Below are 11632 nucleotides of genomic sequence, written 5' to 3' on the forward strand. Positions count from 1 at the left end.
TCCCGTCACCCAGACACGCGGGGACGCGTGTCCCCTCCCCCACCCCCCGTTTATGTCCAAGAACCAACTCCGAGGAAACTGGTCACGCTCAGGTGTCACTTCTGCCTCCTCTGACAGGGACACCAAGGCTTCCAGGGAAGCTCATTAACAGAACAATTAATCCGCACAAAAACCCCAAACCCACCCCAACGCCTAGGAGAGCTTGAAGTCGAAAGCGGAGGGCGCGGGTGCGCAACGTGGGCTCCCGCCCCGGGGAAGAGAAAGGGGCTCTAGCCAGGGCCACCCAGAGGGTCGCACTCAGACAATCCGCGCTCAGGCGGCTCCGGGGAAGCCCGGCTCCGCGACAGCCAGGTAGGCAGGAGGGCGTGGGCACCGGCGAGCCAACGCCGCGCAGAGTAAAGTTCAAGCCGGATCTCACCGCCGGGCGGCCACCTTGCCAGGACTGTCCCCCGCTTCACAGTTCTCAGTGACTCCCGGTGGCTGGCTCGCACGCTCCCACCCACTTCAAACACCCGCCTCTCTTCCCCTCTCCCAAGCGGACCCCGGAGCACCTCAGGGACACCGGGTGTCGCCTACATACCCAGCGCTAGCAGAGCGAGCTGTCCGGCTGCGGGGACCATCTTCCGAGCGCAGGGCGCTGCAGCCACCGCGCTCCCTGCGGTTGGCTAGTGGCCGCGCGCCGCCGCGGTGAGCGCGGAGAAAAAGGCGCAGGCGGCAGGGCCGGCCCCCGGCGCGCGGGCGGAGGGACGACCGCGCCTCCCGGTGGCACTGGCCGGCACGCTGCCCGCGGCGGAAACGGGAAGGAGGTTCCCGCCACCTCTCCGCCCCCAGGCGACCGGGGCGCGGCGGACCCCCCCTTCCCGCGATGGGGCGCCCCCGAGGGCGCAGGGGTGGGGACTGGGAGCCGGGGGCGGGGACCTGCGCCCCGATCGCGACAGCCAGTCACCACCCTGGGCCAAGGGCCAGGCAGGAAGCGCCAGGCTTCAGACACCTCCCCGCGGTGCTCGTGCCCAGGGTCGCCGCCCGAGTCCCCTGCGCAGTAGCTGCGTCCAGGCTGTAGGCGGCGGAGCGGAGTCGCCCAGGATCTAGTCACCTGTGCCAGGGGCTGCTCCAAGACACTCCTGAGCAGGAGCCTGGAGACCTTAGCCCGTCACCCGGCGGCGCCTGATCCAAGAAAAGCGCTCTCTCCATAGTTAGCCAAACACTCATTAAACTCGAATTCTCACCTGTGCCCCCCAACCTTGCTGGCTCTGGGACGCCGGCACCAACCAGGGGCAAAGCCACCCTGCGTCCCCAGATACATTGTGAAGATCAGGGACTCTGTCTACCATGAACTTAATCACGGATCAACCCCACTGTCCCACTGCTTCGGGGGTGCGGGAGCCGGAACAAGCGCTGGCTAGCACTCAGTTAAGCGAAGGACAAAGGAGAAGTGAGTGGTGGGGGTTAGCTAACTGGCCCTTTCGGGATTTGTAGCTTTGGGCTGGCCCCTGACACTGGACTACGAGAGTGGAACACAGGAAGCGAAGACTTTCTGGGTGGGGAAAGGATGGCTCATGCGTGTTTGGGGGACCATTCATGGGGGGCAGTAGTCCCAAAGAGACTAGTCATAGTTGTCAGACTGACCCCTCCTGCTTCCTGCCGTCTAGCTGCCCCAGAGAGGACCCCACTCTCCTTGGGTGTGGAGGGTCGGTGGTAGGGTGTGTTGGCCTTGGGATTCTCTAGCTGTCTCCTTAGCTGGATGCTCAAAGTCTCAGGGTTAAAAACTCCAGTCTATTCTAAGAACAGAGGGACCTCTATTCCAAAATGAGGCCCAAGCCATCGGACCCAACGTGTGGCCACCGTGCTAATCATCTTTCTGTGGCTGTGACTACAGCATGCGCGATAAGGAACTTAGACGAGGTAAGATTTGGGTTTCTGTTTTAGTTCGTTGTCACTTGGCCCTATAGCTTTGGGTCTGTGAAGAGGAAGGACATCATGGTGGGGAGCATATGGCAGCCCCAAAGCAAGGAAGGGGGTCCCAATATCCCCTTCAAGGGTACACTCCCATTGATCTAACTCCCTCCAACAGGGCCCCACCTACTGAAGCGTCCACCGTCTCTCACTAGCGCCGCCCACTGGGGGCCCAAGCAAGCAACAAATGAGTTTTTATGAAAAAGAGTGTTAAATCCAAGAATCGTGTTGGTTTTAATTAATTAACTGATTGATTTTTGTCTTTTGGAGACAGTGTCTCATTGTGTAGCACTGTCCAGCCTTGAACTCACAGAGATCTACCTGCTTCTACCTCCAAAGTACTGAGATATGGCCTGCACAGTCATACCCAGCTCCAAGTGCCTTTAAAAAAAAATTTGTTTATATTATTTGTATAGGTGTTTTGACTGCATATACATGTGTGTACTGCATGCACGTCTGGCTGGCATCCGATCCCTGGAGCTGGAATTACTGATGGTTGTGCACTACCATGTGTGGGGAACTGAACCCAGAATCTCTGCATGGGTAGCAAGTGCCCTTAACCACTGAGCCATCTCTCCAGTCCCACCATAAGAGGTTTTTTGTTTTGTTTTGTTTTTGGAGGGGGACATTTAAGATCTATACCATAACATATGGGCTGTTCCATTATAAAAGAATTCTTTGAAAGGGATGCGAATTTATATAGGAAACCATCCTTTCTCTACACTGACTAGAAAATACTGTGCTTCCTTCATCCCTTTATGCTGTGACTGGTGAGGATCTCGTCAGTCATTCCCTCCACCCATTGTGTAGATCCCTCCTATGGCCTTCAGCACAGGGGATCACTTCCTTTGGTTGACCTGGACCTGCCCTGGGACTTGCCTGATTTTCTGGCTACAAGAGGCAAGGAATCGGGGCTAGGGACTGGCTGTCTCCTTCCTGGAACACTTGCAGAGCAGCGAAGGCTGTCGTTGGCTGCCGGCTGTCTGGGAATTGGTCTCTCCTGGTCCCCTGCCCACTGCCTACACACTGTTGGGGCTGGCAGAATTAAGCAAGTGGCTGGTCCCCTGAAGGTCTGGAAAATATTTTCAATCAAAAGACAATCGTGGGGCTGGAGAGATGGCTCAGAGGTTAAGAGCACTTGTTACTTTTGCAGAGGACCAACGTTCAATTCCCAGCACCCACATGGTGGTTCAAACCATCCATAACTCCAGTTCCAGAGACTCTAATGCCCTCTTCTGACCTCTGCAGGCACTAAGCATGCACATGGTACACAGACACAAATGCACGTAAAGCACACTTACAATAAAATGAGTAAATCTAATTTTAAAAATGTTCTTTAACAGAGAAAAAAGATAATTTGCTAGCTTGAAAACTCAAAAGTAGACAACTCCAAGTCCATTCTTTCTGTTTTTACCCCTCCCCTCTGTCCTCCCTCCCTTCTTCTCTTTTCCTTCTCCGTCTGCCTTTCTTTTGTGGGGCAGGGTCTTGTTACACAGCCAGGCATTTTCAGTTCTCCTGCCCCAGCCTCTTCAGGGCTGGGACAACAGAAATGCGCCATCATGGCTGGCTTAGAGTACGCTCTAACACTTGAAAATCACTCACGATTTTCTTGAGCTGGTGCGATGAGGCTTTAAATAGTCCAGTTCATTTTTTCACTCTTTGTGTGTGCGGTATGCTTATGTGCGTATGCATGGTTGCATGTGTGTGGGTGTCTGTGCACATTTGTGCCTGCATGTGGAGGCCAGAGGTGAAATCATCACTGGCTGTCCTTCTACCTTATTTGTTCATCGAGGTAAGGTCTCTTAATCAAATCCAGAGCTCACTGATTAGACTAGTCTGCTAGCTGGCTTGCTCCGGGAATCCCCCGTCTCTGCCTCCCAGGTTGGAACTTCAGGTGAGCTATGGCATCACCCAGTGTTTATGTGGAGTCTGGGCTCTGAACTCCAGGTCCCATGCTGGAGTGGCAAATACTTTACCCACTGAGCCGTCTCCCCAGACTCTGTCTAGTTTATTTTTGTGAATAAATAATGAGGTTCGGGAAGCAAATAGCACGAGGGATGCTGAAAACAAAATCCATTTCGAGGTTTCTCTGCTCAGTTGCCCACATTTCATCAAAGATAAGACTTAACTTGTTGGGATTGTAGGAGAATCAGGTGCCAGAGTTTGTCTGCTTAACAGTGCTTCATATGAACGAAGCTAGTTATTAAAGTTCCCCTCCATGGACTCGCCTCCCCCTTCCATGTTCCCTACTCTTTCCTTCCTTTATCATTCCATGCCAATTTCCTTGTTCATGAGTTCACATACGTGCACACACACCTATACATGCACACACATGTATACCTGCATGCGCACACATACATAGTCACGTTTCAGCTACACAGAATCCATTGTTCTCTGAGCTGAGTGAATACCAGTGGTGTCCTTGAGACTGCAAGGACTCGGTGTCCTTCCCCTGAAGACCCTACACCTGTGCCCCGCATCCTCAAGGCTCCATTCCTGTGTGCACACAGAGCCCTCTTTACAGGGATACACGCCAGACTGAGCAAGGCGATTCAAGGCAGAGCCAATCATGCCTGTCCCTGAGCAAACAAGAGAACATTGGTAGGGCTGAGGCAGAGGCCACCAAGTCACAGCCCAGGTGTACTCCATCCAGATTCCAAGGGTGTGTGTAGGGGGTTCTTTCTCCGCCCTCCCCCAAGGTTCCTTCATTCCTGGTTATAGGGCAGTCACAGGTCCTAGTGTTTTTGTCTAGGATTCAGCCAGCTGGCCTGGCCTTTCGTAGATGGCCCCAGATACTTCTAGAAGGTCTTGAGGAGGGAATACAGCCATGAGCGTGAGAGGAAAGATGGCTCCCATGTGCCAGTCTCAGAGCCAGTGACCTGCTGCATATGAAGGACCTTCCCTTGGGAAGCGACACATGACAAGGGGAGGGGAGGTGGCAGAGGCACCCACCAGAGGGCAAAGGTCAAAAACCATTGGTCAGGGGACCCTTTTGGAGGATTCTGAGAACTGAGTTTTTGTGGAATGAGGAGATTCTACCACAACAAGGAATTTAGGGGGAGAAATGGATGCTAAGTGATGAATTGTCTAAGTTTCAGCCCCACAGAGGCCTCAGCTGTCAGTGTCCCCAGCTCTAGGGGAGGACAGAGAAGGGGGACTCATGCTGGGTTCGTTTTGAGTCTTCCTTGCCTGGGTAGGGGAGACCTCTGCCCTTAGGCACCTGGGTGATTTTCATTGCTAGTGCTGTTCAGAATTGATGTGGCCCTGCTTCCTGCATCTGGCCTAGGGCTCAGGCTGACCTCAGATGTGGACACTGGACATGTGAGCTACCTCACATCCTTCCATCCTAGGCTACAATGGCTGCAAAGCATGGGTAGGAGGCTTGGGTGTTTATGGACCCCTAGATGGTGCATGCTGGTCACGGCACTGGGTTGGATGGTGTAGGGCCCTGGAACACCAATGGCTGCTGCAGCAGAGGCATCGTCATCCAACAATGATGGATGGGAACTTCCTGGGGACCTGGATGCAGTGAGGTAAACCTACTCTGGACTTGGCACATTATGTGGAAAACACCACTTCTCTCCAAGCATGCTCAGAGGCAGAAGAATAATTCACTGGACATCCAATCATGGGTCCATTTTCTTTGCCGCTGTCCCCTAGTGGTCTTGAATACACTGTCACAGTTTTCTGGAGACTGAGATGATCTCTGGAACCCTTAGCAGTTCCTATGGCAAGTCCCAAATCCAGTGTCCAGAAGCCCTTAAGCAGGTTCGGATGCTGACAGAAACAGTGATGCTCAGAAGGAAGAAAGGAGGATGGGGAAAATATAAAGAGCGCTGGGGAGGCGGGAGGGGAATGGTTCAGTTGGCAAAGCACTTACTATGCAAATTTGAAAATTGAAAGTCCACCTCTAGAACATAGAACACACACACACTTTACATATGTACACACACATATATTTGATAAGTCCCATTTGCCTTGATTTCTTTCTCCTTTGTTCTTTAGGCGTGTGTGTGTGTGTGTGTGTGTGTGTGTGTGTGTGTGTGTGTGTGTGTGTGTATGTGTGAAGCCAGGAGTGGTGGCCTGCACTTGTAACTTTAGCACTGGGGAGGAGGCAGAGCTGGGTCCCTGGGGCTCTCTGAACAGCCAGTCTTGGCCTAGTTGTCAAGTTTCAGGCCAATGAGAGTCACTGCTGTCTCAATAAACAAGGTGGACAGCACCTCAGGAACCAAGGCTGTCCTGTGGTTGCCTCACACACCACACACACACACACACACACACACACACACCCCTAAAGGATAAAGGAAAGAGGAATCAAGGTAAATGAGACTTACTCATTTACTTTTCAATGATGGGTCCATTTGTCTGATACACTCCATAAATTCTCCCCAAGGTCAGAGGAAAGGGGAAATGAAAAACAGGACAGATAAGACAGAAAATAGAGAAAGACAAGGACAGTCAAAATGTTTTTCACAGGATGCTCAGGAAGACAGCAGAGGTTGACAGAGGAGAAGCTGGTCTCTGTCCTGTACCAGAGGGATCAGGAAGGAGGGGAGAGGCGCATCCACAGCTCTCTGGGAGACGGAGATCTTGTTCAAGGAGACTGCAAACACAGGGACATATCTACACTCTGTGACAGGCAAGGTGCCCTCCAGTCAACTTCCAAACCCCACGAGGAGTACGAGGGAAATAATGACGGAGGAGAGCCTGGGGCACTGGTCAAAGCGGAGAGAGGAGGCATCCCACTGGCACACAGACACCGGTACCGTGAAGGGCAGCAGGAGAGAAGGCTTGGCAGCCTTCCAGTTCATGACGAGAGGCGTGCTGCAGGGAACCCAGGATTGTTCGGAGTTACTGGGGTGGGAGTCTGTACAGGCAACAGCCCTTCACTGTGTTCTCTCATCTGCATAACACAGCTTTTCGATGCAAGCCTGTTGTGTCCCAGGCACCTGACTCTGGACAAGCCCTTCTGCTCTGTAGGGGAGCATGGGGAAGAAGAATCAGGGCACTTCCAAATGAACTTTGTTATACCGATGTCTGTCAGATAAATGCCAAAGACCACAAAGTCATTTCCATGGAATTTTGAGAGGAAACGGCTGCTATACAAAATTCAGTTTCTTATCAAGATAGTTCAGATAAGACACTATAAAAGTGTCAGCTACCTGTGCACCACCCTGACTGAAAAATATTCCGCAGAAAATATCCCAGCCAAGTAAAGAAAACAGACTGAATAGTGTGGAAGAGACGAGAGAAAAAGCTGATGAATGATGACAGGCGTGAACCGGTGCTGACCTTACATTTTTAATGTCTCCAGTGCCCACTGCTGTGCAGCCAGTAGCGTGGAAGGGTTCCTTTCCCACAGACTGGCAGCAAGCCTTGGTCCACAAAGTGAAACAAGACAATCCCTTGATTGTTGCTGCTGATTGGCTTAGGGGTGGGCACACGAAGAAGCCTGGCCATCGAAATATCAGGGAGTCTCGTGACTTCCGGGGAGGAAATGTTCCCTTTTGATAAAGAGAATACAGAGGTATCCTTTTCTCCTTTCCTCTTTGTGGATGAGATGCATGTAGTTTCAGCATCCATTTTGTGACCACGGGGAGGAGAGTGTTAGATTCTGGGTGGAGGATGGGTTCAAGAGGATAACCAGCTAGATTACTGGGGAGTATGGAGTTCATTAGAAGAATTAGTAACACCATGAACAGACAGAGAGGCAGGGGCTACGAGAAGAGTTCAGGCCATATCAGTGTGGCAGGGTCTCTGAAGAAAGAGATCAGAGCCCACGCGGTAGCAGAAGTGGGAGTCTTTCATGTTCCTGAGGATGGGGAAGTTTCACACCAGGACCACCTCTGACTCCCAAGCTGGAGGCAGGGAAACAGTGGTGAGCCGGAAGTGTGGCCTCTGTAGCCCTTTGGTGTAAAATATCTCCCCAGGTGAGAGATGATGACCCCTGTTAGCTGAGGGCTCACGCACATGCCTTAGGAAGGTACCTGTGAGAGGGGAGAGGAGCCTAGATTCTAACATTACATTTTTACATCCAGGAGAATCTGAGAGCTGTCCAGCCAGCATTGGGCATTGAATTGTTATTGAACCATCCCTGCACCTTCTGCTCTTGGCTGTATGTGTGTGTGTGTGTGTGTGTGTGTGTGTGTGTGTGTGTGTGTGTGCGCGCGCGCGCGCACACACATACATGTGGAAGTCACCTTGAGGGCCTTCCTCAATCATTTTTTACCTTATTTTTTGAGCCAAGGTCTCCCATTAAACCTGGACTTTACCAATTCTGGCTAACTGGCTGGCCAGCGAGCTCCAGGGATCCCCCTGTGTCCATCTTCCCAGTGCTGGGATGACAGGCTGATGCCACCATGCCTGACTTTCTGTGTTGGTACCGGGGATCAAACTTGGGTCCTCATGCTTTCAAGAGGACCACTTTACCTACTGAGCTATCTCCCGGCCCAGGCTTGCCATCATTTTTTGTGTAGTATAATTGTGTAATTAAATGCCCTTAATGTCTGAGATGATGAAGAAAACTCTCAAAAGAATAAGCCGTGTGTGACTGCACACACCTGGATTCCCAGGACACGTACTCTCTCATGAGTCTGTGGCGCTGGGGTTAATCTAGGGTCTCATGCGTACTAGGCAAGGACTCCACCGACTGAGCTACATCCCCAGTCCCTAGGTCTCTTTTTCTACATTTAGTGTAATATTGTTGTGTCCGTGTGTGCATGTGCGACTGCGGAGTTCAGAGGACAACTTTGTGGAGTTGGCGTTCCCTTTCCACCTTGATGTGGGCTCAGGGGATTGAACTCATGTCACTAGGCTTTGCAGCAAGCACTTTGACTCGTCTCTCAAGCCCCAGCTCTCCTTTTAACATGCAAAATCTCATCAGAGAATTTTAAGAACCATGCCTAGTGAGCATCGTAACAGGCAAAACCAGATACGTATACACTGCTCATGGGGGACGTGAGGATCAGAGACAAAGCCCCTCACTGCTGAACTTAGTTCCCAGCCTACCCATAGAATGGTGCTGTAGGATCGAGCCCGCCAACCTCAGCGCTGTGTGAAACTGCAAAAGGTTAGTCTCAAAGTTCTGATTCTCAGTGTGACTTACACACACAGACAAATGAGGGACAGACTGAAGTCCCTGTGTCCCTCACTATCAGTGGCCCCTTGAAGGGATGGAAACAGGAAAGATATCATGAAGTTGAGTAATCTAATTCCATGAATTTACCTTTCTATTCCATAAATCCAAGCACATTTCTTTCAAGGCTTTTTAGAAGATTTAGGAGAAGTGGTCACGGACCATTGAGTAAAGATGCCCGCTGCTCAGTCCGATGACGTGAGTTCATCCCTGGGACACATATGCCAGAAAGAGAGCTTTCTGCTGACCCCCACTTGTCCATGGGCATCAGAACATGCAGGCAGCACATGCACACTGCACACGCAGACTTATCAATAAACAATAACAAATAAATAGAAGGCTATAAATTTACCAAAAACGTGGTCAGATTGAATGTCTGAATTCTTCGTTTTGATTTTCCTTATTTAATTTTCTGTAGTAAGCATCTCTTGCTTTTGCAAGGATTTTTTGTTCCAGAAGGAAGGGTGGCGAGGGTCATGGGTGGGTTTGGGTTTCGGGGAGTGGCAGCGGAGAGGGTCTCTTCTTTTGTAGACTTACAGACGGTCCTGAGCTCAGGGACAAGCTCAGCTTGGGTGTCAGCTGTTGGCACTGCTGCCCCGGCAGGGCAGGGATCCGAGGCTGCAGAGGCCACCTCTCTCCTGCACACAGGCGCCTCAGTGTGAGCCAGGGCTGGGATGGCCGATCATGCTCCCAGCTGGAACAAGAGCTCTGTGTCTGCCAGTGTCCGGCACAAAGGACAGAGGTCTCTTGTTTACTTTGGATTAGAAATGTTAAAACGAAAGACAGAAAAAACATTTGAGTTTCCCCTCTTTTTGGTTTCCTACAAAACAAATTGTCATGAGTCGAGGATGTTTTTGGCGTCTTCTGCAAATAAAAATCAATCAGACCCGATGGCCAAGGGAGCCTTAAAGAGCCTCCCTTATTTACAGCTTGCTTTAGATTTAAGGCTTAAAGGTTAAGAAGTAAAAGGGACTGAAGAGGCCCCTGAATTGTTCATTCATTTCCCAGGAAATGGGGCATTCCCAGCCCATTGGTCAGCTGGGCCAAGTGACCTTTGACCTTTTGCAATAAGCTCCCTGTAGGCTGAAGCAACACATTATCATGGTTACCCCTCATACTCCCTCCCTGTCTCCAATCCAGTCAGTCTCCCACACACTGTGATACACGTTGTCAAACACCCTCTTAGAAAACCGGGCCTACCGTGGGCCATAGGTTTCTTTAGACACAGCAGTTGATAAATCATGGAGGTCAAGGTGGTCCTAGATTGAAAGACTGCCTGAGACTCAGGGAAATGAGTCCTTGAAGATCTCTGTATTATGGTTCAGACTGTGTGGGTGGGAGCCTGGAGTGAGACCACAGGTCTGCGCTAATGGCCAGGGCAATGTTCTGAACCCTTCTTATTGACAGTTCACTTATCTGTAAAATGGGGTCACTGTACCCTCCAGCACAAAGTCAATGTGAAGATTACACAAGATGGTGGGGTCAAAGGTTCTGAGTCTGTCACAGCAAACAGGGCATGGTTGCTGGCTCACTGGCCACCATCTGTTTTCACCATGGAGTGCTTAATTTGGGAAGATGGGCTAGCTCAGTACACACATAGACCTAGGAGAGAGCTCACTGGGCAGAGCCTTCTGCCTTGTGCTGCCTTGTTCTTGAGTTACTCTTGTGACACTAGAATTGTCCACTGGGGTTAGAAACAGAAGCGTTGGGGGTGGGGTTTAGCCCTCCATGCCTGATGCTGCCCACCGTCTGACACTTCTAGAGTGTCTAGTGAGGTGTGGCTACCTGTGATGAGAGATGGATGCCCTTGGTTGGGACATGATGTACTTATCAATGGGCATTAAAAGGGAGAGTGGAGACATTAATTTACATCCATTGTGTTATTTTTCGCAGCACTAGCTGATGCTGACCTCATCACAGACAATATGTGGAGGGGCACATTTCTCAGAGTGAAAGCTAAATCCTTGTGTGCACTTGGCTGGATGAAGAGGTATCCGGAGAGCTGCTGGGATGCTGGATGGATCTGTAATTACTTGGGGAGATGGGATTCTGGGCGCCCCTGTGGGGAATTATCTTGTGCTAAACGAGGTGGGAAGACATACCTGCTGTGGGTGGAACCTGGCAGGGATCCGGGACCATACACCTAGAGGAAGGTGGGCAGCAGCAGCAGGCACTCACCACCCTCTGCTTCCTGAGTACAGGTGCAACAAAACCAGCTGCTTCAGGTTCCTGCTGCATTGATTCCTCCCATGATGGACTGTACCCTTGCACTGTGGACTGATCCAAACCCCTCCTTCCTTAGGTTGTCTTTGTCAGAGTATTTTATCAGAACAACATACAAAGAACCCAAACAGCTGGTAAAGCAGTTGAGGAACAACCCATGTATGTGTGTACTGGGAGGGTGTGTCTCGAAGAGTATAGCTTTTGAATGGGGGAAAGTGAGTTAAGATCAACCTTAGCAGGGGTTGGGGATTTAGCTCAGTGGTAGAGCGCTTGCTTAGCAAGCGCAAGGCCCTGGGTTCGGTCCTCAGCTCCAGAAAAAAA

General features: G+C 51.2%; 1 protein-coding gene across 2 annotated transcripts in view; it reads right to left on the reverse strand.

Annotated features, from left to right (window-relative positions):
- Tgfa (transforming growth factor alpha) overlaps nucleotides 1-767 on the reverse strand; it is an 89687-nt gene extending 88920 nt beyond the window's left edge. For both annotated transcript variants that reach the window (XM_006984588.4, XM_042273616.2), the window contains exon 1: nucleotides 581-767. In XM_006984588.4, coding sequence (XP_006984650.2) covers nucleotides 581-620 — 40 coding nt within the window. In that variant the 5' untranslated portion in view covers nucleotides 621-767. The remainder of the gene's footprint in view (nucleotides 1-580) is intronic.
- Nucleotides 768-11632: the final 10865 nt, after the last annotated feature.

Source organism: Peromyscus maniculatus, chromosome 3 (genome assembly GCF_049852395.1).
Source record: "Peromyscus maniculatus bairdii isolate BWxNUB_F1_BW_parent chromosome 3, HU_Pman_BW_mat_3.1, whole genome shotgun sequence".
Classification (NCBI taxonomy): domain Eukaryota; kingdom Metazoa; phylum Chordata; class Mammalia; order Rodentia; family Cricetidae; genus Peromyscus; species Peromyscus maniculatus.